Source organism: Corylus avellana, chromosome ca2 (assembly GCF_901000735.1).
Source record: "Corylus avellana chromosome ca2, CavTom2PMs-1.0".
Classification (NCBI taxonomy): domain Eukaryota; kingdom Viridiplantae; phylum Streptophyta; class Magnoliopsida; order Fagales; family Betulaceae; genus Corylus; species Corylus avellana.
This window is the reverse complement of record NC_081542.1, coordinates 12430935-12452412: the sequence shown is the minus strand read 5'-3', so window position 1 is coordinate 12452412 and position 21478 is coordinate 12430935. Positions and strand designations below refer to the sequence as shown.

At 37.8% G+C, this 21478-nt stretch overlaps 2 protein-coding genes across 3 annotated transcripts; both read left to right on the top strand.

The window, feature by feature from the left end:
- Positions 1–297: 297 nt before the first annotated feature.
- Positions 298–5518, top strand: LOC132172704 (ribosome-recycling factor, chloroplastic). Its single transcript, XM_059584256.1, has 11 exons — positions 298–571; positions 849–1002; positions 1436–1502; positions 1615–1710; positions 2997–3094; positions 3404–3515; positions 4119–4160; positions 4555–4611; positions 4747–4797; positions 4974–5030; positions 5287–5518. Exons 1-11 carry the CDS (start codon positions 484–486, stop codon positions 5302–5304), a joined length of 840 nt encoding a protein of 279 aa, XP_059440239.1. The 5' UTR covers positions 298–483; the 3' UTR covers positions 5305–5518.
- A 10123-nt stretch (positions 5519–15641) lies between these two features.
- On the top strand, positions 15642–21208 carry LOC132170259 (protein TIME FOR COFFEE-like). Of its 2 annotated transcripts, none has more exons than XM_059581171.1 (11): positions 15642–16010; positions 16102–16401; positions 16486–16610; positions 16709–16943; positions 17030–17282; positions 17381–17444; positions 17534–17864; positions 17945–18011; positions 18103–18169; positions 18281–18670; positions 18801–21208. In XM_059581171.1, the coding sequence occupies exons 1-11, from the start codon at positions 15911–15913 to the stop codon at positions 20592–20594; spliced, it is 3726 nt and encodes a 1241-aa protein (XP_059437154.1). In that variant the 5' UTR covers positions 15642–15910; the 3' UTR covers positions 20595–21208. The 2 variants fall into 2 exon arrangements, with proteins under 2 accessions (XP_059437154.1, XP_059437153.1); XM_059581170.1 differs by having other exon boundaries at positions 17519–17864.
- The last annotated feature ends 270 nt before the right edge of the window (positions 21209–21478 follow it).

The following is a 21478-nucleotide window of genomic DNA, read 5'->3' as shown; positions in this document are numbered from 1 at the left end:
CATTTTTAAGCTTTTACAAAAAATACGTTTTTGTCACTTTTAAGCTTTTGGACCCTTAAAAGCGTTTTTAATTTTTTTAACAAATGATTACTTTTTTTTTTTTTCAAATGAACTTTTTAAGTGTTAAAAACTTAAAAGCACTTTGCGATCCCTCAAATGTAATTCCAAACAGGCCATTAAAAATTCTATTTCTTAAACGCAATTTCAAATATACTCTTTCGAGCCTACTTTTGACACGCCTTTTGCTACCCGGCGCAGGATACTATCTAGTCAGGGTTTGGTGTCTCCTGGTCCAGGAAGCCAAACAAACCCAATAGAAGATGCTTATCCACAAACCCAAAACCCATTCTTATTCTTCGTCTTCCTAGCGCCTTGGACGACGGAGGTTGACGATTCGTATTGCGAACTTTACCCCCACAAACGAGCACTCACTGAGACTTTAACCACAAAGCTTTGCCAAGCTTCAATAGCATTCGAGCCTTCATGGCGACGCCGTTTTGTCCAACCACCCCTGTACGGTCCATCATCCAACCCCAGCAAAACCCTCCCAAAGCCCTCCTCTCTCTTCGAGGTACGTACCACTTAAACCTTTAACATTGTATCTCACATTTTCTTGTGTTTTCTTAGTTATGAACGTTTTAGACATTGCTAGTGATTCATAGACTCTCGTGGCTTGTTTTGGTAATGTAAATGAAAATTGTGAAATTGGTTGGCTTTCTAGGTGACCCTTTTAGAGTTTGAGTCTGAGTCTTTGGCTAGAACAGTGGGTTTGATTTGCAACTTCGTTTTGCTTAATGGGTATTGATTTTTTTGCCGAGAGAGCGGTTTATGATTGAGCATTTTTGCAGATACGTATAATGGAGGACCGGGTATTGTGAAATGCCAGTCGACCAGGGTTAGTGCGCATTCGTGGAGCTCGGCTGCAAGCTATGTGACACTTCGAAGTGGTGTTGTTGGATTTTCTGGGAAGCCTGTTGTTATGAGGCAGTTCCTGCAAAGGAGGCAAGTTGATTGGAAAAGATTTGATTACTTATTTTTGCTACAGTTATGCTTTTGATTGATGCAAGTTGATTGGCAGTTATTGCAAATGAGTGATGCTCTTTATCTTTCCAATTTCTGTTTTGAAAGATGATATGTACTCGATGACTGTGTATTATGATGAGGCAGAACCCCCCCTTTCTTTCGTTAATAAAGAAAAATCCGGAAAAAAAAGTAAATAAATAACAAACTTCCAATTGTTATAGATTTGGCTATGCTGGTTTTGGAGTTTAGAGCATAGAAATGGTGATTTTGTTTTGAAATGATGGACCGTGTTAGGATGGGAGTTGGGATGTGTACCATTGTTATGTTGGTCGACTCAGTCTGAGTTAGTGATTGGATGGTGAGTTATTTGGTACCCTATTTTTATCTTGTGTTTTTGTTGTGAATCCTTCAGAAGAGGATTTGTGTCTGCATCTCTTGAAGAAATTCAAGCAGAGAAATCTTTGATAGAGAAAGATGCTGTAAGTGAGTCTCTGATGGTTGATTGTAAAATTTAGTGTGCTGAATTCAAGGCAATAGATTTTGGTAATGTTGAAGGAAAGTGTACTATTGATATTATTGGTGGCTTTTCAGAAAGGAAGAATGGAAAAGACTATTGAGATAGTTCGAACCAGTTTCAATTCTGTAAGGACAGGGAGATCGAACCCAGACATGCTAGATAAAATTGAGGTATGAATCTATATGCAGTTTTGCTACTTTTCTTATTCAGTTTTTTGTACATCTGCTTTTGAAAAATGTCCAGCCAAATTTTGTTTAGGACACTGATCCCACACTGCAGAAACCATTGATACAAAGATTAAAATAAGGCACTTGAATTTATGCTGGTCAGGATCATGAATTATACAAAGGTTTACACTCGTCATTCTAATCGACAGATTGAAATCTTTTCTTGTTTTTCATGAATACCGTCATAACAATCTATATGAAGCATAATATATATCAAAGAAAAAAAAAATCTATATGAAGCATAATATATATCAAAGAAAAAAAAAATCTATATGAAGCACAATCTAATCAGGCCATCCATGGTAATCTATGGTTGTGTTGTGATTATGAAGAGTGAATGTGCATGTGGAAGCAAAGATACTGACTTATCATACTTATGTTCCAAAGCATACTTTAGTTGGTGTTAAGTTTATGGATTTGAAATTATAGTTAGTTCTTTTTGTATTGATTACTTCATGACTTCATGTTTAGAACTTGGGAGCAAAAGGTGGACCCACTTTAAGTTTCCATTCAAGCCAGACTGGTTCTGGACCTGGAATTCAAATGCTCTATTGTTTCACTTGTTGGTAGGGAAACCTTTTTCTCCTAAGAACCCAGTATCAACTCAACTCTCTAATAAACATAAGAAATGAGTGTGAAACTGATGCACAACACTGGAAGCCATCATTTATAAGTTTTACAGGTTTAAAACCAGACAAATTTGTATCCTTTGACATGAAGAGATCGAAAGGAAAATCTAGTAGCGATGAAATTTCTATTATTTGTTTTTTTCTCTGTTGTATGCAATGCATATCTATAGCATAAATTATTTCCTTAGTTTTTTTTTTTTCCTCCAATGAGGAGAAGCTTGCTGTTTTCAAGTAGATTCTGGTGTTGCAGTAGTTTTTGGTGATTTAGTTTTGCAATAGGTTCCATTTCGTTGTATAAGTGTGCTGATTTTCATTTTTTCATGTTGCATAATTTTTGTTTCAAGTGGTAATCGTGGGAGCATGTCAGCAAAAATCTATTAGGCCCCCACTTTATCCACTGACTAATAATTTTGACTTTGTATTTTGGGTGAATTTTCTAACAAAAAGGTGATGTCGTCTGCATATGTAGTTCTAGGAAACATGAGGTGGCTTTTGCAACACTTGTTGCAAAAGTTGTCATAGAGTCATCACAGATAATTATTAATTTGATCTTTGTTTATCCTTTCTCTTAGATTAGCTATAACCTAATGCCTTTTCCAGGTGGAGTATTATGGAACTCCAGTTAGCTTGAAGAGCATTGCTCAAATCAGTACTCCTGATGCAAGTTCTCTCTTGATACAGCCGTATGACAAATCCAGGTATTTCTATTAACTCAAGGACATGAAATAATGGTTGAGGACCAGTAAAGATGCTTCATTTACTCTTCTGCAATGAATACAATGTCTATACTAAGAAGTAAAAATTAAAATTTTCTCAGATGCCATGTAAACTGAAAAAAAAAAAAAAAAAACTATATATGCCAGTGAATATTCGATGACTTTTTGAACACCAAAGGGATTTAATTGTCCAGTTGTTCTGAGCTATAGAACAGGGGACTGGCCTCTGAAATCTTTAATGTAGTCTCTCTTTGCAGTCTCTTTTACTGTTTGACGTGTCATGTTTCTCAGCTTAAAGTCTATAGAGAAGGCCATTGTAGGCTCTGATCTTGGTATGACTCCAAACAACGATGGAGAAGTGATAAGATTGACCCTCCCTCAACTTACATCAGAAAGGAGGAAGGTATAGCTGCTTGTCTTTTATCTCTTTACATGTAATCACTAAAATTCCCAGTGACCTTTGAACTTGTCACAATCATTTACTTTATTTACAGATCTCCATTTAGTATGTTGTTTTTCTATGCCATATGTCTTTTCTGTATTCAATTGATTAGAAATTTCAGCTGGAATTTTACTTTTATTTCTATGTTCTATCTTTTCCTGGGTGTTGAATTTAAGACTGTAGCCAATTCATTGTCTTGTGTTGCTCCTTGGAGCTTGGTTTAGTACTTGTTTTCTGATTTGTTTTAGATATCCTTCTGCTCAGGTCTTTTCTTTAAAAAGGTTGGTGCTTTTTTTTTTTTTCTAAAAAAAAAAAAAAAAGAAAATTATTATTATTTTACACTTGTAAGTGCATTTACATGTTAAGAGTATTCTTGTTACCTATTTATTTGGAGGTTTCAAATGTTGTTCAAGAGCACAATAGAAAGAATGGTTTGTAACGTCTGTAATTGTATTGAAATTGAAGTATACTGTTTTCTGAAGATGTACACCAATCAGTGAAGTTCCTTGAATCATGCTCACAGAGAACTTTATTATCAATTTATTTTTGTTTTTTCCATTGCAGGAAATGTTAAAAGTTGTAGCTAAACTGGCTGAAGAAGGGAAGGTACAGTGGCACTATCTGTGGATAATTTGAGATAACTACCTGCCTACGCTTGTATTAAAATTGTGTATCTGCACAGAGTAGGCAGACCAAACCAGATCTCAAGAAATGGCTATAACTTACAAAATGTATTTTATGTTCCCCCCTTCTTCTTTTTTCCTTCCTCCCCTCGTTTTCTCCGTAGTTGTCTGAAACTTGTTAATTTGGGGTTGAAAAGTCAGACATCAATGGCTTGTTCTTTGAACACATTGAAATTCAGTCGAGGTGTGGTTTGGTCATGGCACTGTATACTTACCTAAGTGCAAATAATCTTTGTTATAGATCAATACATAGGCTATATTAAAGTCACTGAACTTGTTGTTCTCTTGAATATCTTCTTCCACTCAACTGTTTATAGGTGGCATTGAGGAATATAAGAAGAGACACTTTAAAAGCCTACGACAAACTTGAGAAGGTGTGAATCTATAAATTCCATTGTCGGTTTTTTATCTCTCTTTCCAATAATTGCTTCTTTGAGTCCCAATTTTTTTTTTTTTTTTTTCCTGTTAAAATCGAGTATTAATCTTTACTTTGCTTTCCTTTCATGCAGGAGAAAAATTTCTCTGAAGATATTGTGAAGGACTTGTCAAGTGATTTGCAGGTAACTCGACGGTTTTGTGTACTCCCATTATCTAGATGCTTCCGGACCTGAGACCAAAATTCTGGAAATTATGGGTTTCCCCTAAACCTGGGCACCAAAAATTCTTCCCTAGATTTGCTTCCACGGATACCCCTATTATTAATATCTGTTTTTCACATTTCATTCTCCTTGTGCAGAAGCTGACAGATGAGTATATGAAGAAGGTCGATGCCCTCTTCAAACAGAAAGAGAAGGTATTATCATATCACTTAAATTGATGGAATAGGTTAAACATTTGAAACTGGAATTTATTTTCTTTTTAGTGTACCTTTCCTTACATGTTTGCATTACAAATGAAAGATAGTTGCTATTCATCACTCCGTGGATCTCCATAGCTGCAGTCAAAAGTGTCCATGAATGTCATTATTGTTTATTGCTTGTCTTTTCACTCCAATACCTTTCATATAGCCCTGATTTTTGACATCTATTTATCTTGCCATTGTCTTGCAGGAGTTGCTGAAGGTTTAATGATTGTCTCTCTACAAATGTAAATGGGAGTAAATGGGAGAGCTTCCTTGCTAGTGAACCTAAGAAATAGAGCCACTTTTTGGATGTTGAAGTGTCTCGTGCATATTTGTTTTTTTTTATACTTTTCTCACAAAAACACTATTAAATTATCAAATAACATTTTGTCTCCAAGGGAAAATCAACTAAGTGGGACTCATATGTCTTTCTTTTTATCTGTCTTCATTCTTTTCATATCCCTCTCCCTTGTTCTCAGTTACTCATCAAATGGCACTCAGTTTATATCTTTAAGTTCGATCATCGACAAGGTTCAAAGAAAGGGTGGGCCATTGATAAAGAATCGATTCCAAACCACAATGCTAGCAGATGGCGGGCTTTCTAATTAATTAATGGCAGCACTTTTGCATAACCTCTGTTTTCCTTGGGCATTGGAACAATCACAAATGCAGGAAGGAAGAGTGGGTCAGTTCATTGTCTCAACCTGCGCTTAGGATAAACCCTGTTCGCCGCAAGCCACAATATCACGTGGTGTGATAAGGTGAACAGTAGCCAAGAGGAGTAAAAGCCTAAAGGCTGACCGCAGACAAACATTCCCACCCTAGGTAGGTTTATCAGACAAAGGGGGGAAGATGTGGATTGAATTGCTAACCAAGCAAGTATCAATCGCTGCAGTCGCGATGCCCCGTCCGAACCAAGTCTCAACTAGCAGAGAGATGAGCTGATAAGGCCCTCTATCTGTAGCTGCAGTAAGATCAAAACAAAGCATTTGCATCATTCATTCATTGGCATTGGGTGCCAGAGGAACTTGACAAAGTCAAAAAAAGAGTCTTGCATGTGGAAATTTCTTGGAGATTTTCCTAGGGAAAAAAGGACGAAGGACAATGAAAACTTTTAAGTAGAATCAGCTGAGGACCCACCATCTGTACTGCAAAGGGAGGCAACATTTGCTTCCTTGTGGTACAAGTTATTGGCCGGCCAACTGAGAAATAAAGTGAAGCTGCTTTTTTCCTCACTTTTGATGGTGGGTAATCTTTTTAGTTTGTTTATCCTCTAAATAAAAGCCTCTCCACACAAATACTCTTATCAACCCATTGAAATCAAGATAGAGGAGAGGGAAGAAGCCGAGGCCGAAATGCTTTCAGGGAAAAGAGTGGAATCCTTCTATGTGGAGAGATCATGGACACACAAATTACAAAATAAAATAATATATATTATTTTAATTGCTACCTTTTCAATACAAACTCCAACATATTTTTATAGTATTTTTTATTGTTGAGGAAGAGGAAAAAAAAAAAAAAATCAAAGTAATTTGAGATTTTTTAGTCTTTCTCTCTCCCTCTCTCGTCCTTGCCTTCTCCGTCCACATCAATTTTTTCACCATTTATGTACGCAAGTAGGCACCTCCTAATGTAGTTGACACCTACAACGGAATAGGTAAAATAGAGAGTGTTTTTACTAGATAAAATACTTTTTACTGTTAGAGATGTTCTGAGGTGATTTGATCAATTATCCAAAAGTGAAATTTTATTTATTTATTTTATTTTTAAAGAAAACTACTCGAGGTACTGCAACTTATATAATTCTTTTAGAAATTATAATCAAATTTAATAATCCAATTTAATTCTTTTATGATAAATGTTAGATAAATTATCACGTTAATTTATAAGAAATTTGTAGTAAAAATTGTAATATCTTTTTTTTTTTTCTTTTTTTTATTAGATTCTTAGAAAAACATAAATATAAGGGGTAACTTCACTTTAGATCTTTGAATTACCACGCGATTTGATAAGTCCCCGAATTTCAAAACCTTTTAATTTAAATCCGTGAATTTTCAATTGTAGTTAATTTGAACTTCTCCGTCAGATTTTAAAGGTTAAAAGTGAGACAATGACATTTATACCACAAACTTTTTTATAAAATTTCAAATTAAATTTTATATATATATATATATATAAGGTGACCCAGGGTTCAGCCACGACCTGTTTTTTCAAAAAAAATTTTAATAAAGAGAAAATTGAAGGGTAATTTTGTCTTTTTAGGGGGTTTTAAGGGCAAAAATTGACAGAATTGGTAAATTGACTGCAATTGAAAGTTCAAGAGTTCAAATTAAGAGGTTTTGAAGTTCGATAGAGGCTTGTCAAATCACATGGTAATTCAAAAGTTTAAAGTGAAGTTACTATAAAGGTTATGAACATGACCTCCTAATAAAGAGAAATCTAATTATATTTTTTTGACATGATAATAAAAATTACAGTTACATTCAAAATTTAATAATATTAATTTTAACTGACTTTTTTTTTTTTTTTGACATATTCACGTAATGAAAGGAGGAGAAAAAATTCGAACTAATAATCTCTATTTTGTTAGACGTGGTTCACGGCCAATTAAACTACTTTAAGTAAAAGTAAAAGTGAGAGCAAGAATATGTTAATATTATTTAAAGCATATAAAACCTTCCCCTCGCTCACTACAGTGCGGCTTTTTGGTGCACGCATCTGGTGCGGGCGAGTCACAACACACCATCCATTTCGTCGTACCAAGAATCCACGTAATTTTTATGAAAGCTATCTCGCCTTTTGTCACGTGCTTTTATTTAACAATCTCATGTTGTCTTTAATATAATGTTATAGACCGGTTCCACTCCCTCAAAACAACTAAGCAAGTCAGGTTTCGTCTTATTCTATTATTTTATTATTATTATTTTTTTAAAAAAAATTTAAGACTATATTTACTCTCTCTAATTATTAATAAATTTGTAATTTTTTTTTTCTAAAGTTATAATAAATGTAATCTTTCTTTTTATTTATTTTTTTTTTCTCTCTTTCCGTAATTGTATAGAACATAGATGTAAGTTCTCATAAGCAAACCCTTAAGAGGAACTTTTCTGAAAATGACTTCCACTTTGTTTAATTGGTTTTGGACGGATTGAAATTCTTCTAATTTTTTTTTTCTTAAGAGAAGAGGTTGTGGGGTTTATTTATTTCAAATAGGCGAGTCTCGCATTTTAAACTGTTCATTAATTGAACTCCGCAATCTCACGTTCAAATTCGAAGTAATGCTTAACAATAATATCAGATTTTCGTTCAATGATAATTTTAAAAGCCGCATCAATTTTAAAGAGACACAAAAAAAGACATATCTTTCTTCTAGTGTAATTATTTCTTAAGTCTTCCTTTCGAATATAAAAATGAATTTGTTACTTCTAGAAAAAGTGAAACAAATATTTTAGAAAAAAAGTCAGAAACCTAGCATTTGAGTTTGAACATCAGCCTAGAGTCCTCCATTACAGCTTCAGATAAGATAATAATATTAATAAAATAAACTCCTCCAATCCCAGCCAACTAAAAATCAAAATCAAAATAAAATAAACAAACAACCCAATAAAATACAATTACAGCTTCAGCTTTGCAGATAAGATAATAATAATAATAAAATAAGCCCCTCCAATCCCGGCCAACTAAAAAATCAAAATAAATAAACCAAAAAACAATGTCGTGTGTGTTGATTATGGTGACATCAGCATGCAGGATTAGCACATTCCTTCCTTCCTTCCTCCCCCTCAAAGCCGCCCTCTGGAGTGCCGCTCCGACGTGGAATGTCAAATGCTTGCCAACGTGACAAATCTATATGAGACAAAAATAATGTTTGGGATCCAATGATTTAATTAATTAATAATTCTGATTTCGTACAATATTTAAGTGCCCCAGATGAGCTTTTCAAACCCACCAATATATAATATTGTTTTTAGTTCTTCATAAACATAAAAAAAATATTAAAAAAAAAAAAAAAGTATATAAAAAGGAAGCTTAGGTCAAATTACAATATGCTTAATAAAACTAAACTAAAGTGGTAGTCCCCACGCGCAAATGATAACGTATAGGCTTACTTATGAAGGCTAGCTAATGTGCACGTACGTGATTTTAAGTGTTTTTTTTATTCAATAAATAATTAGGGAATTAATAATTTATTAATTTCTTGAATTGGGCAAGTGCAAAAAGAAATGGATTCCTTCCTAGGGTTTCAAACCCATGTAATGTAATAGTTTTGGAGAGGCAAAGGTGCATGCTTTTATTACTTTTTAATTAAAAAAATATATTACTTTAGACTCCAAACAAAAACAATACTTGTACAAACATTAATATATATATATATATATATATATAAAGAGGAGTGATGTGTACTTTAATCTCTTTTTGCTAAACTAATGCTTGCTTTCATTTGCATCTTTTTTTGGCTTAAAATAATGCCTTCATCAACCCCTTTTCTAGTCCCAAGGATTTACAGAATATATTGTTCGACACCCATTGAATAACCCAAATCAAGGTGTCTTTGTAAGCATATGGGGAAGTTTTCTTTTACAACCATTTCCACTCCTCCATGCATGTGGGCATATTTGCACCATCTAAAATATTTTTTAGATTTTATTTTATTATATTTAACGATATATATAATATTATATCATTTAAAAATTTTAAATAACTAATTAGTGAACATAGCTCCCTCCATAAAAGGTACCTTGGCTCATAAGTTATTTACTTTTTGAAATAAATTTTTCTTTAGATAAGACTAGGGTATTTCCTATCCATCTGAGTTAGGATTGCAAACATTGGTCAAAAATGAATTAAGAAACAGGAGCTCGAGAAAGATAAAATTGACATTGACAAATAGTGAATTGTGTAGAACTTTAAAAATTATTTACTTCTTTGTGTTGATTGTGCATGTACCAATTTTATAATTCAAACTTTTATATATATTTGGGTAAGGATTTTGAAAGTGATGCTCATGTGCACTTCAATAGAAAAGTATTCTTTGAAAATATAGTCAAAGGGCAAATGTAGCCATGCTCATGCCAATCAACCGAAAAAAACTTAGTACAACTTAGGGTTGTATCCGAATCGAGATGAGCTAGGTATTTAGTTGCCAAAGTCAACTTGATTAGTAGGCCACAAATTTGAACTTGAGTTTTGGCCGAATTTCAAAATTGTGCTTACGCTCAGCTTGTCAAGGCCCTAGCGCTTGAACTCAGCTAAGGAACCTATTTGAGTTGAGACAAGTATTCGACCGGCTCGAGCTCGTTTAATTTTCTAAGTTAATCAAATACAAATTGAGTTGAGCTAAACTCGTGCTCAAACTCGGTTAAGAAACCTAGCTAAGCTGTTGTCGAGTACTCGACTGACTCACCTCGTTTATTTATTATTTATTTTCAAGTTTGAACAAAATCAAAAATTAAATAAGCATAACTCAAAAAAGTAAACTTTATTCATTAAGAATATTCTACCTATAACAAGAATAATCTACAAAATATATAAAAATAAATAAAAATAAAAACTTACGTTACAAATAAAATAAATATAAAGAGCTTTACATAAATGATTAAGTACAAAACAAATTACAAATGAAAACTTCACGGTAAACAACACCATGCATACATTAAAAAAAGGTGTTAAGTATTTTTACTCCTTTAGTCCGTTTACTCAAAGTACTTTAATCTTGAAAAACATGTGAAGGGAGGTTTAATAGAGTTTAACTTCAATGCGGTCATGGCACAAAACCCTTGTTTTGTACCCACCATTCAGAAACTGATACCTCAACTTAGAACAAAAAATAAAAATGAGAACAAAACACCAGATTAATCCATTTTCTCTCAATTAAAAATAAAATAAAAAATTTAGAAGGGTGGTAGCCACCCCAAGTGGGAGGAGCACCGACGCATGGGGGTGGCCCACGAGCCACCTTGGCCACTTCTGGGGTAGCACGCGGCCACCCCATGGCCTAGGGGTGGCTCACGGGCCACCCCCATGGGCCGGGGCACCCAGATTTGGCTGGGGGTGGCCTGCGAGCCACCCCAGCCACTTTTGGGGTGGCGCGCGACCACCCCATGGCCCTAGGGGTGGCTTGTGGGCCACCCCTGTGGGTCGGGGGTTGCCGCACACCACCCCACCCCCACGGGGCTAACGGAGAGAGAGAGATAGAGACGTAGGCGGTTGGCGGCGGTGTTTGGGCATGGGTAGATCCTGTCGGAGGCGAGTGGTGGTTCAAATGGTTGATGAAGAAATAATCATGTGTTCTGCTAACATATATTTTTCTTGAAATTTTCCTACAGAGCTAATGTGTCAAACTCTATGTGGTGGGCACAAAACCCTTGTTTTGTGCCATGACCACACAAAAGATGCACTCGGTTTAATAAATAGGGTTAAATAATTTTTTGACCCCTTTGGTTTAACAATTTTATTTTTTGTCCCTTTAGTTTCGTTTTGTATCACGGTTGGTACCTCAATATTGGTTAAAAACAAAAAATGGTACATCCATCTAAATTCCGTCCAAAAATTGACGAAAATTCACATCAGCATCATTACAAAATTTAGTCAATTGACACATATCCATATATATAATTAAAAATGAAAAAATTAAAATGATTAAAAATATTAAAAAAAAACTAGAAAGCCACCCCTTTTGGGCAAAATGAGGTGGGAGCCTGTGCCACTAAAGAAATTTGTGATTCAGCTCCTTAAACACCAAATAAACTCCAGCCACTCCTATTTAGCACAGGTAAGTGAAACAAACCGTCACAGAGATTGGTGAACCCTTGCGATGGTTCAGCCTCCAAAAAACTGATTAAAAAAAAAAAAAAAAAAAAAAAGTGAAGTGGGAGTTGTGGCCAGGGTGGTAGAGAGCCTCCAATTGGCCGATGCAGGGTGTTTCAAGTTGGCGATGGTTCAGCTACCCCCAAACCTTCCAAGGGGTGGCCAGACACCCCTTAAGGCAAAATGGGGGTGGCTAGCCACCCCATTTTGCCCTAACCACCCCCATTTTGCCAAATGGAGTGGTTGGAAGCCTCCCATTTTCCTTTTTTTAAAAAAAAAAAAAAAAAAAAATTAATTGAATTTTAATTTTTAATGTTTTTAATTATTTTAATTTTAAAAAATTTTATTATTTTATTTTTAATTAGGTATATGGACACGCGACAATTTTTTATGAGTGTTGGCATGGATTTTCGTTAATTTTTTAATGGAGTTTAGACGGAGGTACTATTTCCGTTTTTAACCATTATTGAAATATCATTTGCAATATAGAACAAAACTGAGAGAGCAAAAAATAAAGTTATTAAACCACAAAGAACAAAAGAGTATTTAACCCTAATAAATAATACAAATTTTGTTAAAAAGCCTTGATGAGGAACAAAGTGCATTACCTTACTCTTGAATTTATTGTCCATTGTCCAACAAAAAGCCCAAAAATATAATATGGGTATTAGTTCAAAATACATTATCACATATTCACATTACGTAAGTCGTTACACGACAACACAACTTCTACCATGTTTGTTCGTAATTGTACAAAAACAAACAAAAGAAACTAATAAAGTAAATTTATACTTCAAAAAAATAGTTAACACATTCATAAAAATAATCGTAACAGTTACCGTTGCTGCTAATTTTTTCTTAGGTCCATGAAGTTCTTTGACCAAATCATAAAAATAGTTTAACAAATTCATAAAAATAAAACTAACTATTAAATATGTTAGTAAACAACTTAACCGTATTTATATACTAACTATTCAATATAGTTATATGGTTTTGTACTAACTATTAAATATGTTAGTTAATAACCTAACCATATGTTATAATATTATATGTCATGATACTAACAACTTAACCACATTTATACACTAACTATTCAATTAGTTATATAGTTATGTACTAACTATTAAATAATTTAATTAATAATTTAACCATATCTCATAATATTATATGACATGGTACAATAATCTATAGTTATAACTTATATATAACATATGGTTATATATATATAGGTAACCATATGTTACATATAAGTAATAAGTTATATATAGCATATGTTATATATAAGTAATAAGTTATAGAAGTAGAAAAAAGAAAGGAACAGAAAGAGCAGTATACAGCAATGCGATCCAAAAGGGTTCCATCCTTCCACCCTTCACCTTTTTCCTTATTTTTGTTTTAGATTTTGTTTAGACTCCAGTAGCAACGCCCAACCTCCCCCACCACTTTGGCCGCCTACTCCACCTCGCCGTTCGCTGTCCTCCCTGATCTTTTGGTTTTGTCGGTTTCTGCAAGGGTTCTTAGATTGGCTTTTTCCGAAGTAGATATACGTTTTCGTTGCCGGTCCGAGTCCTATACGTGCCATTACACATTCTTTCCCAGCGCCAACGAGTCCTGTAGACAACAAACATTTTCCCTCTGGTCGACACGCGACAGTTGTGGTTTAAACACGCTAGAGCGTGGATCGCATGAATCTCAAGCACTTTTGTGTGAGCCTATCGCTGCTGTTTGTTGTTTTTTGTTTTTGTTTGCTTATGTTGTTTAGGCTTTCAAGTTGAGGACAAATAATTTTCAGTGTGAGGGCTTATCTCTCACACCCATGTCTTAAATTTAGTTCGTCAGGAGCGGATTTATGTCATAAATATAGTTTGTACATGAATGAGATCGGAGGTCAATGATACTATTTGATTGTTAGATTTTTCGATGTATGTACAACTTTGTAACCACAAAATTTTTACCTATGTTCTTAAGAGCTTGATGCTCTGTGATGCAAGAGGTTTATGCTCAAAATCTTTTATGAAATGCTCTGAATCTTTTATGGAATGAGAAGATTTTTACCTATTAAAAAAAAAAAATACTCAACTTTCCAATGCTAATGTATCGATACATCTCTTAAGCATTCCTCAATACGGTCAATTTTCCACGTAATTGTTGTAATCCAACCTCTCTATTGCTCAAAGTTTTGACAACCTTGCTTTAACCTAGTATCAAATTTTTGGCATTGAAAACCAAGCGTACCATATTACTTAGTGCCATTTAACTGAATTCATTCTTTATCTTCTTCTACCATAAAAGCAAAAAAAAAAAAAAAAAAAAAAATACTTAGCATTCTCAAGTGAATAATCCATATTCACTTTTTTTTTCTATATATATGTATATATATAGATACACACACAAATGTTAAAAAATAAATACTAAAAAAAAAGGTAAAATAAATGAGCGCTTTGTGTGTGTACTCCATCAATCTCTCACTCATCTCCTCCAGCCAGAAAGATTTACACATCGTATGACGTGGATGAATGTGGTTGGCTGATTGAAGCTTAAAAAACCTCAAGTTGGGCAAATGATGCTCTAAAAGATGCGTGAAAGTGGAGCGGGTGGGCCGAAATCGGAGATCCGAGGCCACCGCAGCAGTTACCCACTTCGCAAAGAGCCGTGATACAGATTACACGGCGTCCTTGCCTGTCGTGATTGTTGCCTTGGATCGCGGCCTATCCTCCACGTGTCTGTCCGTCCTTCTTAACCCTCATGTCGGGCCCTACTCCCCTTCCTAAAACAAACGCTGATACTCGCTTTCTCAGACACACATTCTTTTTCTAGAGAGTTAAGAAGCAGCGGATTGATCAATAGGACCGCGAGTGTCCGCATAACCAGGTCGGCATGTTTGTCCACGCGTGGAGCCCATCTGGATAGATAATTTGGCGACCTGCGCGGGCCCACCAATTTCGCACTCATGAGTACACTCTGCTGCCCAAAAACTATAGACCGTCCGATTGAATGTTGCGGACGGCTGAGCTCTCGCTGTTGTTCTGGAAGCAATTGACAGGTGGTTGGCGGTGCCATGTCGGACTCACTTTATGACCCCCGAGTTTTTTTTTTGAATGTTCTGTCAAAGTAACAAGCCGCGCCACGTCGGATTCAAATCTTATTTAATTTATTTGGCTCCTATGGAGATGGAGTGGGGGTGGGTCCCTTGTTAGATACCAACATTAAATAAATCAATTTGACAATTTGACTGGCTGGACAGGTCATTTCGGTCCCCATGCCCCACGTGATTAATCTTATGCATTTGTTAACCCGCCATGGCCAATCGGCTGTGCCTATTCTGGTTGACCACTCTCTCCACGTACGTGAAGATATTTTTTGCTTTTATATTTGTTCCAGCCAATGAGCGAATGACAGGAGTGCTTATTGGCGGATCCCACTGTGGACTAAGACTTCGAACCCACCTGGACGTAACGCCCTTTTAGTTCCGTGGGTCCAGATTTGTTATTCTGTCACGCGCGCACAGCGCGTGAATGAAAACGGGGATCGAGAACCCTATATATATATATATATTAAAAAGTTGAGAAGATATCAATAAATAATGTGAAACGTGGGCAGTAAGGCGCACTGCCTATATTCCATCAGATCACGACATCTCTGCCATGTTGGCACGGACTGGCACCAGCCGTCTGATCCAGTTATCATCCGACGGCCAAGATAGCATCAAAATCGTCACACAGAGAGAGATGAGGTTAAGAGTATGATGTGAACATACAAGAATAGTGAGACAGAGGGAGATGAGGTCAAGCACAAAAACTCAAAAAGCACACCAAAAAACCAGGTGAGAAAGAGAAAGCACAGAGAGAGAGAGAGAGAGAGTTTTGCTTCGATAATCTTGCTGTGTACAAGTAAGTAGTATTCTGGGAGTTTCCGATCATTTTCGCCGGGATTTATGGTGGAGTTCCGGCGACGAGGGTTTTTTCGCCGCAATTTTGGATGAGATTGATAAGTGGGTGTGTTTAATTTTATGAGCAAAAACCGAAATGGACCGTAGCAGAGAAGCAAAAAGATCATCATCCATGGCGACCACAAACGGGCTGCCCAGACGGCGACAGCGAAGCACCAGTCTCCGAGACTCGCCTGGTATGTATTTCTACACTCTTATACATACTTATATAATATAAGTATTTGTTGAGTATGTACATGAGCTTTTGGCTGGTGGTTTTGGTTGCAGAGGAAGGGCAGGTGGAGTTGCAAGAGACGGTGAGGTTACGGGACCGAGCGAGCAAGAGGGACCGAGATCGAGAATTGTTGAAGAGTAGGAGCAAGAGGAGGAGAGGGCCTAACAGGGAAGGAGGAGAGGAGAGCACGGAAGAGAGTGTGGGGGAAGAAGAAGAAGAGGAAGAGGATGAAGAAGAAGAATTCCAGGTCAGCGACAACCACCGCCGGAACTTCCCGCCAGCGAGAGGCTCTAGGCAGTGGAAGGTCGCCGACAAGATGATCGGCGTCCCGGTTCCGAGAAAGGCTCGCTCGGGTAATTGAAATCGGCGAAGTGTTTTTGTTTTCGGGGATTTGTTTGTTTTTGAAAATCATTTTCGTGTGTGTTTCTCTTTGGCAGCTTCCGCGAAAAGACCTCACGAGAGCTGTGTTTCTGGAAATGGTGGAGTCGGAGAAGAGCCGGCGAAGCCAAGCCCGGAGGTCCGGTCTCCTTCGTCGTCGAACGTCTCAGTTAGGAAAAAGATGGTCAGCTATTCCTTTGATTTGTTTATTTATTTTTAATTTATTTTCGATTTTTCGGAGAAAATTGATGGATTGAGTTTTTGGGATTGTGGTTGTTGCAGAAATCAGGAGAAGGACCACCGCCGAGGACTCGGCCATCGAAGGCCTCCAAGAGCATTTCGGAGGATATTGAGATCGAGATTGCGGAGTTTCTCTTTGGGCTCAAGAAGCAGTCCCAGAGCAACAAGACGCAAGAAAGCAATGGAAACGAGCTCGAGCCCGAAGACACAAAAGGCTCCGCTCATGACTCAAGGACTTCGCTTTCTTCACCACAGTCTGATCCCGCGTTTGGCGTTGGTGAGTTTACTACTCAGCTTTTTGAACCAAAATTAAGAAAAAAGAATTTTTTTTTTAAAAAAAGAAGTTATTTGTTGGTTCTTCAGGTGCGGTTGAGATAAGTTCAATTGCAGCAAAAGCAGAGAAAGTTGAAAGCGAACAACAGCCGGAAAAAATGGACACTAGTTCACCAAGAGCAAGTTCTCATGAGTCAATGGAATCACAGCACGAGGCAACACTAAAGCGGGAGGATTCAAAACCGTCGGGCATCGAAGACGAAAAGCCCATCTTGGCTCCTCCATGTGCTGAATCGGATGTTCTTTTTGACCATCTTCAAAATTCGACAGCGAGGACAAAAGCGTGAGCATCAAATAAATTAACGATTTATCTGATTTTGTCCTTTGTTTTGTTTTTTGAGATTTAATTTTTTTTTCTTTCTATGGCTTCCATTTTCTCAGAGACCCAGCTCTTCCAGAGGCTGGAAGAAGCAAGCAAGAGGAGAAGTTTGAGATCGATCTGATGGTGAGGACCCTTTTCTTGGTGCACTCCGATTAGATATGGATTAGTATTTTTACTGTCAAAAGTTTTCTGAACAGACTGCGTCTCAACAGGCTCTTCCTATGGCGGCGTCTCCAGATAGGGAAGGCAATGGCTTCACCGATTCGATATCGGATCCTAAAGCTCCTGTTAAGGAAGAAGAAAAGGTAGAGAGATTTGTTAAGGAGGTAGTGGTAGAAGAACCTGAAGAGGAGAAGAAGAAGGAGAAGAAGAGGAGGAGGAGGGAGACAATTGGAGAGAAGCGCGAGTTGCCTAAGCTTGAATTGGAGAAGCCAAATCAAGAGAGTGGCAGTGGTGTTCGTAGTACTAATAAGTCACAACAACAACAGCAGCAGTGGCAGGAGAGCCAAGCTAAAGCTAGCATTCCCAAAGTAGAAAACACCTGTAAGCCAGCATTGAAGTCTTTTTGGTGGTTCTTATCTTGAATTTTCAAGCAATTTTTATTGATTCTCTCTTCTTTTCAGGTCAATCTGGCTTGACGCCTTTGCCAATTGCTGCAACTGGCTGGCCGAGTGGTCTTCCTCCACTGGGGTGAGTTACATTATCATGTGTTTGCTCTTCAATTTCTGATAGATTTTTCCCTTCTCCATAGCAAAGATGTTTAACGAATTTTTATTAGCAGATGCATGCCACCCTATCAGACAGTTATGCCGATAGAGGGGAATACCCCTTCGACTGCATCGTCACAGGTATCTTTTGTTATTGCTTCGCACTAGAGACCTGTTTAGTTTTTCTCTCTCTGGTTGTTGTCTTTGTTTTTCAGAAATGCATTTGAATTTGCTAAAATTGAAAATGTGCAGCCTCCGCAGTTCCTTCTCTCTCGACCTCGGCCAAAGAGATGTACAACCCACCATTACATTGCTCGCTGCATTCAGTTGCACCAGCAATTTTCGAAGATGAACAATATCTGGCCAGTGCCTGCTGCTACTGCTGCTCTAGGCGGGGCCAAGACAAGCAAACTCAATGTCATGCCTTCTGCTGAAAAAGTGATTGTTGCAAACCCATTCCAAGGAAGCTTTCCAAGCGTGAATCTTAATGCCGTACAGGAAAAAGGGCAGGCTGGAACAAATTTTCCAAGTCATATTGGGAAAGACAAAGGGTCTGAGGCCTTCAACTTGATGGATACAGCACAGAGAAATCCGCTTGTGTTTCAGCAAGCTCCACAGGCAGTCACTGCTGGTAGTTCAATGGTATGGTCTAGTCTTCTGCATCGCATTAAATTGTTGAATTGGTCCTACGTATTGTCTTCGGAATTGGTTTTCATATGTTAAATTGGTTCTATAAGTAAGGTTGAGAGTTATTCATTCTCTTGAATTGTAGCATGGCCCTGCTTTCATGTTCCCTATGAGCCAGCATCCACCAGCAGCAGTAGCTAATCAATCTGGGCTTTCTAAACCCTCCAATCCTGCAAAAAATGTGTCATTGCCTAGTAATTCAGCTACTGGACCTCCGGGGAGCTCTTCAGCGCTGCCAGCAGTAACGACAGCTGTGAGCTTTAATTATCCAAATTTTCCACCCAACGAAACTCCATACATGGCAATATTACAGAACAACGTTTACCCATTCCCTATTTCAACTCCTATTGGAACAACATCAGCACTTAGAGGAAGCACACCTGCTCAGACTATGCCTTTCTTAAATGGGTCTTTCTATTCACCTCAAATGTTCCATCTGTCTCAGCTTCAGCAGCTTCAGCAGCAACAGCCCCACTCGCAGCCTCAGGTCCAAGCATGTCATCAGAATACGAGTACTTCAAGTGGTTCATCATCATCCCACAAGCAACCACGAGGGGCCCAAGCTGGGGGAAATAATCTTTTGGCCTCAGCTAGTATGCACTTACAGCAACCACATAAGCAGCATGTGCTACCATCCAATCAATCTCGCAAGCTTGAGGTTGAGATAACTGCAGAGAATCCTCCATCTGTTGCTGATGGCCAATCCTCTCATGCCAAAGAAAGTGTTTATAGGCAGAAGAATTTCACAGTTCCAGTTCAGCCCCTAAATTTTAGGTTGATGCCATCTGCAGGATTGTCTGGCAGTAGTGGAGGAAATCATGGTGAGAAGCAGCAGCAGCAGCAGCAGCATGGTTTAAAGGGTGCGGTTGAGCTCTTCCCTTCTCCAGCATTTGCCATGTCCTTTGCGGACTTCAACGGAAACAAGACAGCATTTAGTGGAAACAACATGGTTTCAACCCTGAACTTCTCATCCCTACCGCAAAATCCAGTAATATTTCAAAGCCTCCCAGATATGGCTCAGCTAGGTTACCAAGTTACACCTGCACCTCAAGCTGCACAGCAGAAGAGTCACCAGGTTTCTGAGGGGAAGAGTGGAGGTGGTTCGAACACTCCAAACGATGCAAAGAAAGCCACTTCAGGAAAGCCTTCGACAACTACAGGGCAGACCCTTGTTTTTGATAATTCAGCCAAAACTCTTAGCTTTATGTCATCGACAGGAAACTGGCCACCTCGATATGTCACCTCTACTGCACTAATGGCAAATGGTCCCCTTGCTGGTAATACTTCAAATTCTCAACAACAGCAGCTGCTTCAGCTTCAAGTTCAGCAGCACCATATGCTGCCACAGCAGCAGCCTGTTGTGGCGACGGCGACTCTGACTCGAAGTAAAGCGCCAACAACTAACAATAACCTGTCTTCCTCTTCCACTGTTGCCAAGTTTCCAAACAATCCCCCTGTTTACTCGCAAGCTCTAATCCAAGGCAACGGTTCTGTCCAAACTTCTCAGTCAAAAAATACAGGAAGAAACCCGTCTTCCCTCAAGAATATGCCCCAGCAACAAGGCAGAGCTCCACCAGGCCATACCCAGATATCTTTTGGAGGAGATCCGAAGTCAGCATTAGCCCCTCATGTGCAACAAATAGTCACTAATAACCACCATTCTTCATCTACTTCAGTTGCAGGGACTCCAACTGCTGGCAACTCGAGAACAAATGCCACTGGCGGCGGGAAAGCGGGCGCGTCGGTTAATACACTGCAATCCCAACAAACTGAGAATTCCTCAACCAGAGCCGGCCAGAAATCCTCCCCAGTTTGTGGGAGGAATGTACCTTCAATATTAAGTACGTGCCCGAACCACCTACCTGAACTCAAGTATTAGAATCACGTTGTAACCATCAATAGAGAAGCACTCACAAGTCACACCCAAGCTCAAAATACTCTGCAGTCCAAAGCTCACCGTCAATGTCCCCAATCCTAGCAATAACCGCACAATCAAAACTCCCCTTTTTGTTCAAATTGAACCAAGAGACGCTGAAGATGGTGCACATTATTAAAAGTCTCCCGGAAATTTGAAGGGGGACACAGTTTGATTATGAAAGGGGCTTGCACTTGGGTTTGACACTTTTGGATGTTGTCCGGCAGTTTGTGAAAAGTTGATAGAATGGAAAGGAAAAGAAAGAAAAAGATTTTGGAGGATAAGATTCAGTAGAAGGCGGTATTATGATAAGGCAGCAGAGGTCCCTCAGATTAAAGGTAGCTTTGAAATTTGCCACCACGGGTCAACTTATTGTTGGGGCAGGGGAGTGGGGTTGATCAGGTCTTCCAAGTGGCGGCCTACCATTATTAAGGCAATTGTTTAAGTTTTCAAGGGGTCTAATTCAATTTAATTGGTCTTATGTGATGCTGATTTGTAGATAAGATAATGTTTTTTGTTCAGAAAGCAATGTACTCCGATTCAATTTTTTATTATTAAAGACTAATACTTTTCCTTTCTTTCAATTTTTTTTTTTTTTTTTTAAACTGAATCAGAGATGGGTGGGGGTGGTGAGGGTCCATGGAGATTCTAAGTCACGAAAGAGAACAAGAATATAATAATAACATTATCTTAAAGAAGAGGGTAAATATCTAAAAAAGGAGGGATTGAGATGTTGGAGCTGGAAGCAAACTGGTCTGGTTGGCTTCTCCCATTTGCCCTGCTTTGTGCACTGACTTTTCTTATTCAACTTATAGGTAGAGTCTAGAGACTACTTGCATCTTAAGCCA